Source organism: Labrus bergylta, chromosome 8 (genome assembly GCF_963930695.1).
Source record: "Labrus bergylta chromosome 8, fLabBer1.1, whole genome shotgun sequence".
Lineage (NCBI taxonomy): Eukaryota > Metazoa > Chordata > Actinopteri > Labriformes > Labridae > Labrus > Labrus bergylta.
This window is the reverse complement of record NC_089202.1, coordinates 28754580-28773821: the sequence shown is the minus strand read 5'-3', so window position 1 is coordinate 28773821 and position 19242 is coordinate 28754580. Positions and strand designations below refer to the sequence as shown.

At 44.2% G+C, this 19242-nt stretch overlaps 1 protein-coding gene across 3 annotated transcripts; it reads left to right on the top strand.

Annotated features, from left to right (window-relative positions):
* The first annotated feature begins 5473 nt into the window (after nucleotides 1–5473).
* On the top strand, nucleotides 5474–19177 carry vegfaa (vascular endothelial growth factor Aa). 3 transcript variants are annotated; one of them, XM_020656175.3, is made up of 7 exons: nucleotides 5474–6107; nucleotides 7697–7739; nucleotides 9690–9886; nucleotides 10246–10322; nucleotides 10416–10448; nucleotides 13497–13628; nucleotides 16270–19177. In XM_020656175.3, the coding sequence occupies exons 1-7, from the start codon at nucleotides 6045–6047 to the stop codon at nucleotides 16289–16291; spliced, it is 567 nt and encodes a 188-aa protein (XP_020511831.1). In that variant the 5' UTR covers nucleotides 5474–6044; the 3' UTR covers nucleotides 16292–19177. The 3 variants fall into 3 exon arrangements, with proteins under 3 accessions (XP_020511831.1, XP_065814067.1, XP_020511833.1); XM_065957995.1 differs by lacking the exon at nucleotides 16270–19177 and having other exon boundaries at nucleotides 5476–6107; nucleotides 10416–10452; nucleotides 13497–13511; XM_020656177.3 differs by lacking the exon at nucleotides 13497–13628 and having other exon boundaries at nucleotides 5477–6107.
* Nucleotides 19178–19242: the final 65 nt, after the last annotated feature.

Genomic DNA, 19242 nt, shown 5'->3' with positions numbered 1-19242 from the left:
AGCTGAGGCGGGTTTTAAGCCTCTTGACGAACCGTTACACCTCATTGTACCAGGATGTAAACATGTTAATTTCTGTTGTAAAATCAGGCTTTTTTGAATGGGTTTGTATGGGACTTCTAGTGCTTCTGCAGCCAACCTCTAGTGGACACTCGAGGAACTGCAGGATTTTGCACATTCCGCTTCGGCTTCATTTTTCAACACTGGAGGTTGCCGCTTGTTTAAAATGTCTCATGTCTTTAATGGCACACGCTGAATAGAGAAGATTTATGTTATATTCTCTGTCGTCTGTGACGAGCTTTGAGTGTGGGCTAGAGCATGCAAGAGGTAGAGAGCGAGCAGGGAGACAGGGAGGGGTGTGATTGGTTCATCAGATTGGTACCTCGCGGCAGACATTGGTTGAAGTTTTACAGACTTACATCTGTTACAGATGACGGATTTTCTTTGTTCCTTTTTCAGAGAACATGAGTTATTAATTTCTGTCAGGACCTGAAGACAATTTCAACCAAAATCTTAAAAAAGTGTATCTGGAGGAAATTACCAACCCTGTCTTTAAATTACGTTTGACGAAACAGATTATTTTTAGAGGCTGTAAGTGGCAAAGAACCTCTTGCGATACAAGTTACTCATGACTGTAATTTTCTTAAAACAAAATTAGAAAAATGTACTCGGATGTAGGCTGGAAGAAAATATTATTTAATGATCAAGATATTAATTCTACTGCTGCTTCTACTCAGGTATTAATGTTGACATTTTGTCTTTACTGAACTGCATATCACATAAAGAGAGAGAGAAGGTTTTCAGATCACAGTTGATATTCAAATAATAACTTAATAAAGGAAAGAGAATGAGCAAACTCTTCACAACAAGGGAACTAAACACAATTAAACCTGATAAAGCCATGCTGTCGAAACACTTGGTTTGTTTGAGTATGTAATTAAATAAAAAGTCAGAGTAATTCGGCTCTCTTGGGGTCCTTTAATCTTCTCGTTTGCTGTCACAATTAAGTTAACCTCATGTTTGACTCGTGATGATTTCATACATGAGGTATTACAGGATGCTACACCAGTTACTGTCAGAACTGTACGGTAAATAATCAACAGTTCACACTATAATAGATCAGCAGAAGAAGAATTTCCACACATATTTGATATATTCAGAGATGTGCATAAAGAAAAAGCTAGATTAAAGTAATATAAAAGTTGATTTCAGACTCGTGTGTTGAAGTTAAACAGAATTAACTCTCAGAGATTTTCCCAGTTGTCAAATGCATAGTTTATATAAAATATACATAAATAAATAAATAAATACAGGGGCAGACGTAGGTTTTTATGTAACCTGAATCCAGCATCAAAGAATATATGCTAAGACCAGAACTGAGCGATTATAACTGATTGATGATGTAATCACAAACATCACAGAGACGGGGTCCTTATTTACACATTATGATACATCCTGTTTTAATTCATGCATGAAATAAAAATGAGTCATACATGAGTGTAATATGTGTATCTTTAACAGAATGTCTTTATCTTTACAGATGTTATATCATTTTTTAAATTCTGTGTTTTGACTCTGATCTCTTTTCCTCTTGTTATGTAACCGTCATAAAGGATCTATGGTTTAGTGTTTGCTCTTCATGGAGCTCTTTGTTTGGGGCACTCTGATAAACCGAGACCAAGACAGGAGTGCTCCGAGACCAGAACAAGAACAAGACATTTATGGATCAAGTCCGAGTCAAGGCCAAGACCAAGACCAGGGCAGGGAAAGACCGAGATGAGACCAAGCCCAGAAATATCACTGAGAAATCCTCATCGTGTGTGCAGGGGGCGTTTCACTCAGAGCATAACACCGGGGAGGTGGCGGCCGTATCGGGGGATAAAAATCTAACTGCAAATGAAGTAATGACGGGGAGACATAGTGAAATCAGTGGAGGTCTTTGTATGAGAGGTATTAAGAATCACCTCAGGGTGTCGGGTCAGGACACTATTTATATAAAATTCAGGTGAACAGTACAAGGCATGAGTTTGACCTTTCTTTTTCTTGAAATAATTGAACCTATGTATATGTATGTGTGTGTGTGTGTGTGTGTGGTTCTATAATAAAAAATAAATAAAAGAAAGACAATTAGGAATGTGACTAATGTGTCACATTCAATGCACTTTTGCACCTTAACAAGCTATGCTACTGTTATCAATTAGCTCGCAATTAGCATGCATTTAGAGTGAAAATCAACATCAGCGCTTAGAAATTGAACGGGCAAAGTTGCTATGAACAATACAATAGACGTTAATTTCCAGCAATACTCAACTCACTTGTCTCACGGACGCACACAGTAACAATAAAAGTCCGTTAGAAAATACAAGAGTCCTTTCAGTTGAATCCAGACTTGTCTGGGCATGTCTCTGCAGAACAAAAGACTAACCTGAACAGGCCTTTTTTACAGTCTTGACCGGTCTTGATTTAAAATCCTCTGCCCAGTCAGAGACCGAGACTAGACCGAGTAAAAAAGCTTTCAACCTTCAAAAACGTCTGTCAGAGCTGCATGAAAAACTGTGAGACATCTTTTTAATCTTTTAGACGTCATAGTCACAGGAGACCATCATGTTATTTAAAGAAAAGGAAAAAAAGATTTAAAGCTCAATATCACCGTGAAGCGCCTCAGAGACTTCATAACTTCAAAAGAAGAATCTGAGATTTTTATTTTCACTTCATATTCATTGTAGTGAGTATCACTACAAGCTGTTAGAAATGCACCAGCTACTGTACTGTATGTATGAGGAATAATTAAAAATATGTCCAATCCATATTCATTTTAAAATGTACATTTCCAGAAAGATATTTATTCACTTTCTCAAGAACATATATTTTATTTTATTGGAAAAGCTTTTTGCTAATAATGAAACTCCTGCAAAATGTGTTATATAATATTTATAATATCTGCAATAGGTGAAGTATATTTAAATAAATATCTCGTCAAACCTTCTAAGGATACAATTTCTCCCAGTTTGTTTACAAAGAATTCAGGAGAAGTTCTGCTTACAGTGAAAATAATTTATAAGAGAACTCATCATTAATGAATGATGGAAGCCGTGGTGACTGGGTGTCAAGTCTGCGTTTACTGAACACATTGAGGACCTTTAGTTAGCAGAAGGATTTATTGTTGAGAGTGACCGATTAGCCTTTGTTTTAAAAGCTGAAAAGTTTTTATTTGGACTTTTGTGTGAGTGTCCTCAGAGAGCATTCAGAGTTTACATTTTGCGTCACAAGAATTACTACAAAGATCTGCAGTTGAGATCTGCTGACAACAAAACATTAACATGTTAAACTCTTAATCTCCTGGAGTTATTCAGACTACGAACCAGGCATGAAGAGATGCTGACCCCTTAAAATGGCTTTGTCATGAACATACGTCAAGAATAAAAATACTTAAAAACCTAAAATTAAGTCAGCAAGTTAATAACGACCGAAAAGTGCATTTACATGATTTCTGCTAATAAACAAACCAGTGACGTAAGTATAATGAAGCTAGCGTACCTCTAATGTTCTCTGACAAATAGGCAAACCGTACAGTCCTCGTCTCCCTGCGAGTCAATATCCAGGACGCCACTGATCAGCAGGCTAGTACGTTTCTAAATCATTGGATCCATATTTCTACAATTTCATCAACTATCCTAACTATCTTGACAAATAACTTCCACTTCCTTCTCTTTCCCCAACCTCCATCTGTTGGAGTTTGCAAAGGAAACTTTTTTAATTGTCAGCGCTCTGTCCCGATGTCACTCGTATAGTGTGAGCGTATAAATCGCAAGCTCTCGTTGTACGTCTTAAAGGATTCAGTCGTACAGTGTAAGCTAGCGTTCCACCACGACTTTTAGTCAATCGTACAAACATCATACAGTGTACCCCACTCTTCCACTGGTTGAGATGCTGCCCATTAGCTTTTCCACTACTGCACAGAGCTCAGGAAAATTACCTGAAACTTTCAGGGTGTGTTAACACAAACAGCCAGATTATTCACCCTGACTTTACCGGGTCTCTTTCCTGTTAGCGTCTTTCTGGTTCAGTAAAGTTTGGTTCAGTTCGGTACGGTAAACCCTGATCTTGCATTTCCACAGCCATCCGTACCCTTATTTGGTAAACCAGATGAAGATTGTCGCGTCAGCTATGTAAGAATGTGACATCATAGCAGCCCAACACAGTGTAGCCCTGCTATTAATTAACATAAACAAAGAAGAAGAACGGGACACAGTAAACAAAAGGGACCCTTTAGCGTCTGAGCGGTACCATTGGCGCCCCAACAGAAGGGTACCAAAAAAGTAGGACGGTACGAATCCCTTATTTTGGTACCATTCACAACTTTTGACGGTGGAAACGTCAATAAATGGATACTGAACCGAACTGACCCGGACCGCTTGGAAACGGGGCTTAAGTAATATTTTCCACAAGAAGTTTTAGACAAGAAGTCGGGTTGAGCCGATGTGTGAACCCAGTACAAGATATTCAAGATAACGGGTGATAACAAATCACACACATAATCAAGCTGCTTTTTGTTCACCAGTGTGTTCTTTTGCGCTCGTTCTTGATAATGTCGATACGTCCATTAGACGTGGTATTGATAAAGAGAAATAAACTGTCATCATCAGGCTGAGTCTCTGCTGACTTATCCTCCATCCTGTAACTGCCGTGGCGTCTTTATTGTGTCATGTCTTGCCTCCTGACTTCACATTGCTTCTACATTAGTTTCTCTGAACTGGCACCATTAGGTCATAGTACTAAACAAACCGTGGAGAATGCAGGCCTGCTTTTGGTGCCTAAATGTAGTACGGGAGGTAGAGCCTTCAGTTATTAAGCCCCCCTCCTTTAGACTCATCTATCAGTCAGGGTCGGGGAGTCAGACGCCCTCTGTACTTTTAATATAGGATTCAAACTTTCCCTTTTTGATAAAGCTTAGGGCTGACTCAGGTTTGGACCAGCTCCTAGTCATGCTGCTATGGGCTTCCACTACAGCATGACCGTCCATCCTGTCTCAGCAGACGTCTGCTCTTGAAGGAGGACAGCTCAAAGTTTCTGCCTGTGAAGTTTTTGTTCAAGATGAATCAATGCTCTTAAGGGAAAGTGTCATCAGATAACTTTTGTGAGTATTCGTTATATGAATGCTAATTGATTTAGTCCTAATTGAACATAACTTTGAGCTGATGTTTTGTGTGACATGCAAACAAATCAACTAAAGGTTCTTTTTTTATCTTCTTCTTCTTCTTCTGATTATTTCATGATTATTTGTCGGTCACAGCTAAGCGGAAAATTTACAAACGCTCCCACTGTAAATGAAATAGTTAGTGAGTGTATGTGTAAGCGTGCGTGCGTGCGTGTGTGCGTGTACCGTCATTGGTCCTTTCCTGGCAGCCCCGCCCCCCCTCTGAGTGTGCAGCAGGCAGGAACCTTTAATACCGCATGAGGAGAAGCAGCCGCCAAGAGGAGCAGAGACCAGAGACCGTGAGGGACGAGCTTGATCCGGGACGAACTGCTGCGGAAAAACCCGAGGCAGTGAACCAGAAACAAACGAAGAAGAAAAAAAAAACGGATCACTTTATAATACCGGCATACCCCTCCACACACACACAAACACACAGAACCACACACACACACAGACAGACGGTGACAGTGCGGAATCCATGAGCGTCAGACACACCGGTGCGTAAAGTTGTCCTCCGCGCTCTTCTCTGTGGACGTTACCCGGTTACCCACGGTTTGTGATTGGATCGCGGTTTTCCCCTGAGCTCCGGGTCCCGGTCTGGATCTTACAGCCCATCATAAAGTCTTTGTCTGTGGATGGTAAGGCTTCACGCGGAGCGCTGCCCGGACTCACTGTGAACGTGCCACATGCGCGTTGGAGAAATGGATCTGCGTTTGCTATAGCCAAGATTTGCCGCGGTTTTTTAAAATATTCCTTTTTCCTCTTCTGACTGTGTGTGTCAGTTGCTGTCAGATCTATTCACTTTTGGACGAGCGCAGACATTCAGGACTCCTCTTGCGGAATTACAACCATGAACTTTGTTGTCACTTTGGTACAAATCCTTTTGGCAGCGGTTCACCTATCCACTGTAAAGGTGAGTGCTTCTGTAACATCATGATTAATCATACACTATTTTATCGACCATTATTACGCCAGGCAGGCTATTCTCTTTCCAGATAAGATATCTTAACGCCATCAGTAATTAAACATTTAAAGGATTTATTATCAAAGACAGCGCAGTGTTCATAGAGCTGCAGGCAGATATGGAGCCGTTATGTGAACTGATTCTAAAAACTCAGGTTAATTTCGAACTGAGCAGAATCATTGTTTATTTTCTGTTTCTTTGTTAACCCCTTTTTTTTTGTCTTTAACTAATCCCTTTTGTCAACACGCACGTCGTCTCTTTTGCAGAGCCAGACTCCACTCAGAAGTCTGCTAATTTAAGACCTGCCATGGAAATGCAAAGTCACGCATGCTCAAATGACGCACATAAAAACAGGAGATGCAGAAGAAATTGACTTTTATTCTGAAGGACAACCATTCAATATGGCATATATATTTTTGATGGTTAAATTAGTAGAAATAAAGCTTCAATTTGTGTTGCTCCTTTTTGGACAGCACACTAACTTAAGCCAGTGGGAAAAGTCCTAAAAGTTCTTATTTGTGATTAATAAATAATGCTTGCTGGTTTATATGTATGCCGAATTAAACAGGCACTATTAAAGTTCCCAAACTAATCAGTTATAATTATTAAAGTAACACCTGGTCAGAATGTAAGGACAGTCTTTTTTTAAACTATCAGATTTATGAATGGAGTTCTGCGTGCCCCCGCCTCAGTCTGCGAGGGCGGCAAGAACTCTGGAGCCTTTCGGGTCTAGATCAGTTCTGTTTCTGTTCTCACGGTGATCCGGACCGTATGGGAGCAGAGACCCGATCCCTCCAGCCCCCCTCCCCCTCCTCCCCCCCTCCACAGGATGCCCCCCGCGCGCCCACACAGGCTGCCCCGCTTTTCTCACGCAATACCTCCGCGCGTTACAGCAGCCACGCAAGGTGAACGCAAGCTCTAAAAGGCACCTGCTCCTCTCCAAATGTTGAAAAGATAAACACAAGATTAAGAGACATACAATTTCTTTAAATGCAGCCCACCTGTGATTTAAATTCTGCACATTTACCTCCACATCATGCTCTCTGTGCAGGCTCCAGCCTCACATGATTAGAACAGAATAAATCAGCAGCCTATGAACACAGGTTTATTATATTCTAGTAAAGCATGCATACTGAGGCTTCATTTTTCATGCAAGAAATTAAATTCCAAAAGGACCTGATTTTGTATTTCCACACATTCACTGAGCAAGCAGGCTGCAGAGCTGTAACGTGGAGATTACATCAGCCTGTTAGAGACTGCACAGAGCTCATCAGTGTGTTACAAAAAAAACCACATTGAAGCAGCAGGTTCAGAGTATGAAAGTCCTCTTCATAATGAATGAAGATGAGTATCACCCTCAGCTGTGTCTTCATGCTGCTGACGTGGATCAAAGTTAGATGTCATGAGCTCTGAAAAGGAAAAAGCCTCTCTCAATCAGTGGATGTTAATGTTTTATTGTGTTTCTGTTGGAGTGTATTGTTGTGGTGACACTGCGTCTGAGCTGCACACACATTAAACACACTCTCCTTGTCTTTCAGACTGCCAGCATTAACAAAGGCCTGGACAAGAGTAAGAATGAGGGTAAGTTTTAAAGACTTCTTCTGTTCCTCTGTGTGCAGCAAAGGCGACCACAGAGCCCCCTAGTGGATGAGTGATGAACATTTTTTAATACACTTAACCCTCAAGAGTTTAGTTTCTTTATTAAAGTAGAAATCTTTGAAAGTGTGTGACATGGTGTGTTTGTTCAGCAGTCTGAGCTCAGGTGTGTTTCCAGTAACGAGCAGACATGGAGACAAAGTTCAGTCAGGTCAAAAGGTCTGAACCAGGACTTTGGAGTCCTCATAAAAACCTGCTGAAGATTTCAAAAAAGAGTAAAGAGTGAGAGAGAGAGTCGGCTAGAGCCTGCAGACAGACAGCCTCGGTTCAATGTCAGACTGTGCGTGTGTGTGTGTGTGTGTGTGTGTGTGTGTGTGTGTGTGTGTGTGTGTGTGTGTGTGTGTGTGTGTGTGTGTGTGTGTGTGTGTGTGTGTGTGTGTGTGTGTGTGTGTGTGTGTGTGTGTGTGGAGGCCATGGTAGGACCTGTGTGTCTCCGATGGATGGAAACACACGAGTCAGTACAAACACTCTGAGTGTTTGTTGTATGTGTGTGTGTGTGTGTGTGTGTGAGGAGCAGGATGTCATGCTGTGACCTTCACACTGCACCTGTCAGATCCTGTCACACACACACACACACACACACACACACACACACACAGATAAGACCGAAGCCTGATTACTCTAAACTGTTTGTGATACGACGTGATATATATTCTCATCAAACCTGCAGTAAAACAAACACACACCACGAACACACTTATAATATAATATTCCATTCAACAACACGGGGAAAGGGGACTATTTTCTGCAGCGGATGAATACACATCTTACTGTAGTGTGTGTCAACAGGCCTGCGTGTAACAGTTTGTCCTGTTTATGTTTTGAATGTCATTTAAAAATAATAAATCAGACTGTGATGCACACACACACTCACACACACACACACACACACACACACACACACACACACACACACACACACACACACACACACACAGGACCTGTTAGTAACTCAGTCGTATGCTAATGATTTATAGATACGAGGTGTTGATGTGACAGGATGATGTAACACAGGTGACATCCTGCTCAGGTGGAGGAACCAGCTGGGTGTGTGACATCATCATGAACCAGATCCGCCCAGTCAGTTTCACCTTCAAGACGATAATAAGTCAAATCTAACAGTAACCTGCTGCACACAACGGCAACAGACATACATAAGTCCTAGTCAGCAAATTCTGGGTAATTTAAAGTTTTAATTTCCCTAAAATTTCAAACATGATCCCATCTCTTAATGAATGAGAGTTTAACCTGAAGAGACAGACTCAGTCGTGTCCGTAAAGCTAACATGCTAACAGTAAGCCTGTAGCAGGATTTTTTTTGGGGGGGGGGCGGGGCTGCAGCTCAGGGGTGGGCTCTTTCTGGTAAGAGGTCATAGGTGACGCCTGGCGCCACAGAGCCCGGGGTCACAGAGCTGGGGGGTCAGGAGTCAGCCGGGGGGTCTCTGGGAAATGGACTTATGGACTCTGGGATGGATTATTCTGGTCTGATCACACACACACACACACACACACACACACACACACACACACACACACACACACACACACACACACACACACACACACACACACACACACACACACACACACACAGGAGCCTCTCTTTGGTTTTCGTTTGGTTCCTGAGGTCTTTATCCTGGAGTTCTAGTTTTAGTTGTTTCTTCAAACAGGAAATGGAATGATTTTCTGGTCCCTGCCTCTTAACTTTCAGGATTTACTAGAATCTGATCAGAACTTAGAGATAACCAAAGACGGACACATTTTAATCGACACTCTTGACTTATATCAGACTGATACTGATAAGTATTTAAGATTATTATTATTATTTTTCTTGTGGGGTAACGACTCTCCGTCCTTGTTGTTTTGTTTCCCACAGTCATCCCTCTCACCGAGGTCATCATTAAGAGCATGTGTCAGCCCCGCGAGCTGCTGGTGGACATCTTCACCGAGTACCCCGAGGACACTGAACACACCTACCTCCCCTCCTGCGTCGTCCTCAAACGCTGCGGGGGCTGCTGCAGCGACGAGGCCATGGAGTGCGTCCCGACGGAGACGGGCAACGTCACGCTGCAGGTCAGCTGATTAACACACACACACACACACACACACACACACACTGAACCCTGAACAATAACCCCCCAGAGGATTTGACATCTGGGAAAATGTTCAAACTGTTTAAAATGAGGGATGAAAATAATTTCAGGTCATATTTTAGTTTCTGGTGTTGATCTCACACTCTGAGCACAGAGGGCTGTTAGTGGTGAGCAGAGGCATCTCAGACATGTTGTTTACCCCGACACACTGTGTTTACAGCCCTGTCTGTGTGTGTGTGTGTGTGTGTGTGTGTGTGTGTGTGTGTGTTCAGTCTGGAGGTTAATGAAGCTTCACATTCATGCAGTCTTGAATCTGACCGTCCGTTGTGTTTGTCTCAGGTGATGCGCTTCAGGCCGATGGTGACGCAGCACCCCGTCGATCTCAGCTTCACAGAACACCAAAAGTGTGAATGCAGGTAAGACAGACGCACAACACACACACACGCACACACACATATACACACACACACGTCTCTCAACTGTCTCTCTCTCTCTCTCTTGTGTTTCAGACTGAAGCATGACATCCCTGCAAAGAAAGAATAGTAAGTATTTGTTCTGTTTTTCTGTTTATCACCTGTCAAAGCGCTCTGATTCAGACTATAGTGAACACACAGTGAGAGACACTTTTACTAAATAACAGAACAAACGGAGTAAGATAATTGTTTGAAATAATAGAAGAAGCAGAACTTTACAAGAAAGGGATATCAGACTTCTGTTGTGATGCAGAAGGTCATGGACTCGTTTTGCATTTGGAGACTGAAAGTTTTTCTGACACTGATTCTAGATGATTTTCTAAACAGCACATGTTCAGTTTATCTTCCTCACAGTGCGTGCTGGATGGTGCGATGATGATGTGACAGTTTAATAAGTTCACAGCCTGTCGTCATTCGTGCCCTCCATGTTGGAGGTTCAGACTCTGAGCCAGACTCTTTATGGTTTTACTGTTTTATGAAGCGGATACACCAGCAGGGTGTTTGAGGTGGAGCCCACCTGCTGCAGAGCCACCCCCCCCCCCACCCCACCCCCCCTCCACACACTCTGACTTGTGTTGGTTTCACAAACCTCCTCGACAACCCCCCCCCCCCCCCCCCCCTTTCTGTTCTAATCTTAGCAGCAGGAGTCACACAGCAACCTGTTTTTATCAGAGAGGCTGTGATCGCAGCAGCAGAACTGTCAGACCTGTGTGTGTGTGTGTGTGAGATGTGTGTACGTGTCTGAATGTGTGTGTGTGTTTGACTGATGTGTGTCAGCAGCAGGTCAGGGTGTTTAATTGCATTAGCAGACTGAGCGTGTGCAGAGCCTCGCAGGTTAAAGCTGACTGATGGCCAGAGAAGGCAGGGTCATGTGAGCTGAGTCACACTGAGCTCAGTGTCTGCGTGCACGTAGCTCTCTCTGCAGGGGGGCGGAGCCAGGAGGTGGAAAATGAGGAAGTGCGTGATCGTGCGGACGATCCTGATCCACTCCAGTCCTCAGGATCAATAAACCCCCCCTCCGCTCCCTGCGATGAGGAGATCAGATCTCGTGTCCTGTTCCCTCTTCATCTCATATCGATGCTGCTGCTGCAGACTGACCAGCTGATCCAACCTGTGAGTCAGGGTCATACTGAGACTGCAGCTTGTGTGAATCTTCATAGTGACTCAGCATCTTTTCTCCTCGGACCCCAAAGACAGACAAAGACAAAGTTTAAGATCAAGTTCTGTTCTGTTTCCTGGAACCTTTTTCATAGCTGCTGCAATATTTACATAATTTCTCTAAAATAGAAACACTCAGGACATCTGTCCAAATGTCTCTGTGGGGACATGTGAGGACATATGTCTCTGTGAGGACATGTGAGGACATATGTCTCTGTGAGGACATGTGAGGACATATGTCTCTGTGAGGACATGTGTCTCAGTTAGGACCTCAGTCTCTGTGAGGACATGTGTCTCAGTTAGGACCTCAGTCTCTGTGAGCACCTCTATCTTTGTGAGGACCTCTGTCTCTGTGAGGACCTCTGTCTCTGTGAGGACCTCTGTCTCTGTGAGGACATTTGTCTCTATGGACCTCCGTCTCTGTGAGGACATTTGTCTCGATGGGGACCTCTGTCTCTGTGAGGACCTCCGTCTCTGTGAGGACATGTATCTCTGTGGGGACCTCTGTCTCTGTGAGGACCTCTGTGTGAGGACCTCTGTGTGAGGACCTCCGTCTCTGTGAGGACATGTGTCTCTGTGGGGACCTCTGTCTCTGTGAGGACATTTGTCTCTAAGGACCTCTGTCTCTGTGAGGACCTCTGTCTCTGTGAGGACCTCTATCTCTGTGAGGACCTCTGTCTCTGTGAGGACCTCTGTCTCTGTGGGGACCTCTGTCTCTGTGAGGACCTCTGTGTGAGGACCTCTGTGTGAGGACCTCCGTCTCTGTGAGGACATGTGTCTCTGTGGGGACCTCTGTCTCTGTGAGGACATTTGTCTCTAAGGACCTCTGTCTCTGTGAGGACCTCTGTCTCTGTGAGGACCTCTATCTCTGTGAGGACCTCTGTCTCTGTGAGGACCTCTGTCTCTGTGGGGACCTCTGTCTCTGTGAGGACATGCCCCACAGTCAGAACATTATCTAGAAGGACTGCTGTCTCTATGACGAAATGTCCCTTTGTAAGGAAACATGTCTCTCTAAGGACACAGCCCTTTGTCAGGATTGTTATCTATGAGGACCTTTGTCTCCTTGAGGACGTGTCTCTGTGAGGGCAAAAATCCGTCTTCACCATGCCATGTTTCTGTGCGTTAAAACTGTCCTCATGTCTGCGTGATGACATCGGTCTCTGACAGCTGTCCCTATGAGGACATCTGTTTCTGTGAGCACATCTGCCCATGTGTGAAGACATTTGTAAGTCTCTGAGAGGACGCTATCAGGGGAAGCTGCTCTGCATTGATAACCTTCTTTCTGTTGGAGGTTTTTTTTTTTTTTTTTTTTATCTATTTCCTGTTTGAGATAATTTATGCTTCTGTTAATGACAAACAGTTATATACAGAAAGTGTGTGTGTGTGTGTTCACCGCTCCCCGATGTTGATGTTTGTTGCCGTGTAGACAACAGATATCCCCAACAGACAAAGCAGAGTGAGAGTTAAAGACACACTTTTTATGTCTTGTTGTGTCATTGTTGTGTCTCCTCTGCGACCTTCAAAGGATACCGAGACACTTGTGGTGTCTGCGTCGCCCTCGGGCCGCCAACTTTGATTATTTTTTCATCTCGGTGACCCTGCGCCGTGCCGTTGTTTAATTAACCTCTGAGTGCAAAAGGTTCACTGCAGAGATTGTCTGACATATCGTGCAAACTTTATTTTGCGTTTCTCCTCGCTGCTATAGGACAAACTTTCATGTAATCAGTTTGACACATTTCAAAAAGCACATCAGCCTTTATCAAACATATCTGTTGAAAGTTACACAGAAGTGAGCGTAATATCTTGTTATGATTGATGTCAGATCTGTGTGTTGCATGAGTATGTGTGTGTGTGTAGCCTCTCTGCTCCGTAGCTTAGCCCTGTCTCTCTCTCTCTCTCTCTCTCTCTCTCTCTCTCTCTCTTTCTCTCTGTGTCTCCCTCTCTTTGCTTCTCTTGCAGCCACTGTGCACCTTGCTCAGAAAGGAGGAGGCGCTTGTTTGTGCAGGATCCTCTCACCTGTCAATGCTCCTGCAAATTCACACAGTTAGACTGCAAGTCACGGCAGCTTGAGTTAAACGAGAGGACTTGCAGGTTTGTTTTTCCTCTCATACACTTTGAACAAAAAAAAATCAAAAAAAAAAAATCATCATGCTTTGATTTCGAACCTGTCTGTCTCTCCACCCTGTCTTTATCTCTGTCCCGCTCTCCTCCTCCTTGTCTTGTCTCCTGCCAGTCCATCCATCTTTCTCTCTACCGGACTGTTTGTCTCTGTCTCTGCTGTCCGGTCTCCGTCTGTGTGTCTGCCTCTCCTCATGTCCATCCACCTGTCTCCCTCTCCTCCTGTCTCTCCCCACTCAGTCTTTCAGCTGAGAACAGCACTCTGTCTCTGTCTCTGCCTGTCTCTGTCTCTGTCTCTGCCCTGTCTCTGTCTCTGCCCTGTCTCTGTCTCTGTCTCTGTCTCTGCCTCTGCCTCTGTCTCTGTCTCTGTCTCTGTCTCTGCCCTGTCTCTGTCTCTGTCTCTGTCTCTGTCTCTGTCTCTGTCTCTGTCTCTGCCCTGTCTCTGTCTCTGTCTCTGCCCTGTCTCTGTCTCTGTCTCTGTCTCTGTCTCTGTCTCTGTCTCTGTCTCTGCCCTGTCTCTGCCCTGTCTCTGTCTCTGTCTCTGTCTCTGCCCTGTCTCTGTCTCTGTCTCTGTCTCTGTCTCTGCCCTGTCTCTGTCTCTGTCTCTGTCTCTGCCCTGTCTCTGTCTCTGTCTCTGTCTCTGTCTCTGCCCTGTCTCTGTCTCTGTCTCTGTCTCTGTCTCTGCCCTGTCTCTGTCTCTGTCTCTGTCTCTGCCCTGTCTCTGTCTCTGTCTCTGTCCCTGTCCCTGTCTCTGTCTCTGCCCTGTCTCTGTCTCTGTCCCTGTCCCTGTCTCTGTCTCTGCCCTGTCTCTGTCTCTGTCTCTGTCTCTGTCTCTGCCCTGTCTCTGTCTCTGTCTCTGTCTCTGTCTCTGTCTCTGTCTCTGTCTCTGCCCTGTCTCTGTCTCTGTCTCTGTCTCTGTCTCTGCCCTGTCTCTGTCCTGTCTCTGTCTCTGTCTCTGTCTCTGTCTCTGTCTCTGTCTCTGTCTCTGCCCTGTCTCTGTCTCTGTCTCTGTCTCTGTCTCTGTCTCTGTCTCTGTCTCTGTCTCTGTCCTGTCTCTGTCTCTGTCCCTGTCTCTGTCTCTGTCTCTGTCTGAGGTTGTGTGTGTTGATGTTTTAATCCTGAGTGCATGACCCCGTGCGATCAGCTGTGTGTTTGTTCAGTCAGTTTAATATAGAAACAGTTTATTAACACGAGATCTCCACGATGGCTGTGACTCTGAATGACCTTCTTCTTGATATCTCACTTACTTTAGTTTAAAACATGTTCGAGACTTCGTCTGAGAGCTTAAAGGAGCATCAGTTCACCTGCATGTTTGCACTCCTCTTGTGTGATCTGGCTTTGAAGTCAGGTTTAGTTTTATGCACCCAGGTCCCCAATAAACCATCTCACTGCTACATGAGTAGAATAAAGGTGAACGGTGGTTAACCTGTTGTGATCAGCATGATGTTAGCCGTCATCGTCGTAGTGGGAAACTAGAAATCTCAGAGATGGTGTCTCACTCCTGAATCTGACAATAAACGAAGTCTGTTCTGGTCTGGATTCACGATCTTGACGCAGATCTGAACTCATAAAAAAGCAAACGCTTGAAAACTGATGAAAACCAAAACGCTCCGCTAAGCAAAAACAATCCTCTTAACATTCACAAACCAGTGTGCTGATTCAAGTTTTCACCACCTGATGCATGTCATCACTGAGTTGTGTTTTCTGTAAATCAATACACAAATCCATTCTTTGATTATGATTATTATTTATTTATTAACCTTTATTAGAAATTTACCAATTTTAGATACATGATCAACAGTGCAGCTAAAGTTAGTGAAATGTCCTCTATGAGTGTTTTTACAACAATACTATGTGTATTTCTGATCACACTGTTATTGTACTGGTCTTGGTTTGGATGATAGTTCACATATTTGAATCAGAATCAGGAGGAAAAATGAGAATTGGAACGCGTCCACCTCCAGATTTGAGAGTGAAATCAGCTCCAGGTCACACTCACCCACTAAATCTAAATCCAGACACGTCCACTTAACCAGGCCCGGTGTCGCAACCTCATCTGACCCCGCCCACCTCAGTGACCCCGCAAGACCCCGAAGACCCCCCTCCTCAAAAGACCCCCCACCCCTCTTCAGAGACCCCCCACACAGAGCCACACACTGCCGGTGGACTGATCCCAAACACAGTCTCTGATTGGCTGCTCAGTGTTCAGGAGACACAGTGTGTTTTTGTGTGCTGGGGGGGGGGGGGGGTTATCCTCAGAGTGAGGGGTCTTTGGAATCGGGCTAAGTTGGCTATTAACCCTTTAACTAGCTCTGCTGCAGTTTTATGGAAATCTGAGAATTAAAGGAAAACAAACATATGGGGAAAAAAAGAAGCACTATTTCATCGACATCCACAGAACCTGCAGATATGACAATACCCCCCCACTCAACCCCCCTGCTGTCCCCCTGCCTCCCCTCCCCACTTGTAATAGCCCCTCTGTGTGCATGGAGTGAGTTCATGTGCATCCTGTAGATCCTGTTGTGTGAGAATCTGTTCAAACCCGACGCTCTGCTCGTGTTTCAGATTTTCTTCTTTTCTCTAACCAACATGTTCCCTCTTTTTGCCTCCTCAGATGTGAGCGCCCCCGGAGGTGAGACCGCCACACTGTAATAAAAGGAACTTTCCTCTGCACAGCACTTTGAAACGTGACGATGCATTCCCCTGCAAAGACACAAAAACGACGACGCGCGAGAGAGAGAGAGAGAAGGGACTGTGAGGACGCGGCTCTCCAACTGTCTGTCTGACGCCTGAAGATATTAATATATATGTACATATATATACACGTACATCGACAATGTGTATCGCTGCTACATGAAACACGACTCTATTTAAAGCAAACGAGTGCGCCGCCGGCGTGTGAACGCGACCTGCTCATCTGTGGAAGAAAACCGTAATTTGAGTGTAACATTTCACTGGATGCTGGACGCTGCAGAGAGGAGGAAATATTAATAAGACGACTCGCCTCCCGGCTCTGACGGAGAACGAGGAGGAGGAGGAGGAGGAGGAGGAGGAGGAGGAGCTGCTGAAGTTACAGACTTTTTCCCTCTGTGACATGATGTGAAGTTTTGTCTCTGCTGGATGAGAAAACACTAAAAAAACTGACTCTCAGAAGTGATGGGGGGGACATTGGTTACCATGGAGACGGAAAATGTGAAGCTTACCTTTTGGGGGGTAAAAAAAACCGATTCCTGTTAGTGTTTTTAATGTGGTTAATGTTGGAGAGTCAAAAGGTTACAGGTAAAGAGCCACTTCTTGATCCTGGCTCCGCCCCCCTTCATGTAGCCCCTCCCTGTTTTTGGGGCAACAGATTTGTGTTTTTTGTGCACAGTTTTTTTTTTTTTTTGTTTCCCTGTGTGAGGTGAAATCACTGCAGGTGTACACAGAGAAAAACCCGACAGGCTGATCTCAGACCAGATCAGCGTCTTCCTTATTTAACTCTTTTGTGTTCCAAAGAACGACCTGTGTGCCGCCCGTGACGACCCCCCCCCCCCCCTCCCCCCACCCCAGTCTAATTTATAGAGTATGTTCAGTATTTATATGCAGTGTTATGTTTGTGTTTTGACTGTCGACTCTTGGTGTGCGAGAGAGACTGAAGCTTTGACATTCCTGTTTAAACGGCACTGAGCTCAGCAGCCGGGGTGGTGGGGGGTGGGGAGGGGTGACCGATAGTAACCCCAGCACCAACATGTGTTAGTATGATGCGCCAACACAGGTGGTTTTCATCATTTAAGGAGGGGGGGGGGGGGGGGGGGATGTTAGGGGGACATGTGGTTTAACTCTTGGACTCGTCATGGGAACTGAAGTGGTCTGAATCTGCTGCTCAGATCAGACCTGGGTTAGTCTTAAACCAACCAATCACAGAAGTTTATGTGTGTGTGTGTGTGTGTGTGTGTGGGACTGGCACAGAGATTCTCTGACGTTAGCCGGGCGCTAACATAACGTCTTTACTGCAGCTTTTTACATACTCAAAGACACACACAAACACACAGACACACACACACAGAGACACCTCTCTCTTACCAAACATGAACCTCACAGTCTCGGTTTAGACTCATCAGGAAACATGTCACGACACAAACCCGATTTTATTTTACATATTAACAAATCCAAACAAACGTTACCCGAGGTCTCTTTCCATGACGAGCAGATCTCGTGCGTTCTCTTCTGTTTTATTATTAACAGACACCGAACATTTATCCACTGTGAGAAAAACTTTAACGGGCAGAAACCCTGAGCAGAAACAGAATCATTACATGAAGATTCAAAGTTAAAACAATGAAGTTAAAAGGGAACTACATTCTGAAACCGGTATTTAAGTTGCCCTATCTGTGTTTGCAGTCCTGCTAGCCGCCGGTAACGTTAACTAATCCCTCAGCCTACGATGACTTTGATAGTCGGGAAGTCTGCTGTCACTCCTGTCTTCAAGTCAAATCAAACCAGCACTCCACAATGTTTATTTACTCAACAGCATACCCCCATTCTCTTCAAAGCGTGATGACCTATGACGCTGCGGGCCTGGCCCCGTGTCGCTCTGTATCCGAGCACACGATCTGCAGCGAAGCAGCCGCTTGCAACACACAATAAATGAGGCAAACGTTAAGCCTAAGATCAGTAATAGCACCATGAAATACCATTTTCTATGAGAGTATTGGTCATACCAGAATGTCTCATACACAGAATGTTACGCTGACTGTGATGCACATCCTGGAGCTTTAACTCCAGTGCGTTATAAAACAGTGTTTATGCAAGATTTAAGGTTTAATTAGTAACACGTAGCCTTAACAATCCTTTAAGAGAAGTGAGTAAATGTTTAGAGCGAAGTGAAGCGACGTTAACTGTGTGCAGCATTGTTAGATAAATAGTGAGATCTATTACACATTGTGCTCTGCAGTGTGTGTGGAGAGAGAAACGCCCAGGGTAAACTGTGAGAGAATAAAACCACTTAATGATTTTAATTTGAGGGAGTGAAGTCACATAAAGACTCCGTCTCTGACTGACAGAACCAGACTTACTCCACTGCTTTAAATCGGACTCTTACTTAAACTTAATCAATGAATAATGAGCGTTAATAATGATTGTAGTTCCAGTCAGAGCTGGTTAAAGGCAAGATCAGACAGACACCACTCTGTGAATGTAAAACCTTGTGTGTGTGTGTGTGTGTGTGTATGTGTGTGAGAGTGAGTGATGGTGCGTTCACTGTCCCTCTGTTCTAACTCTTCCCTTCACTCGGGGTCCTGATGATGCATTCACTGACCCCATCCCCGTGCTGTGTGAGGCCTGGGGTTGCGTTCACTGACCCGGCTGCCGTCTCAGTGCTGATGAAAACATTCGATTTGTATTTAATGAGTTTGTACAGCCACACATTTTTAGTATATTTTCACATTAATATATTTATTGGTGCTGTAAAATGTTTTACTATATTAATACTCTTTTTTGTTGTTTCTAGTGTAACTATTAAAAACATATTTATTTTGAAAATACATGCATTTTTCTTATCTATTTATTAAAGTCTATTTTCTTGTGTTAAGACTTCTCCATTATGATT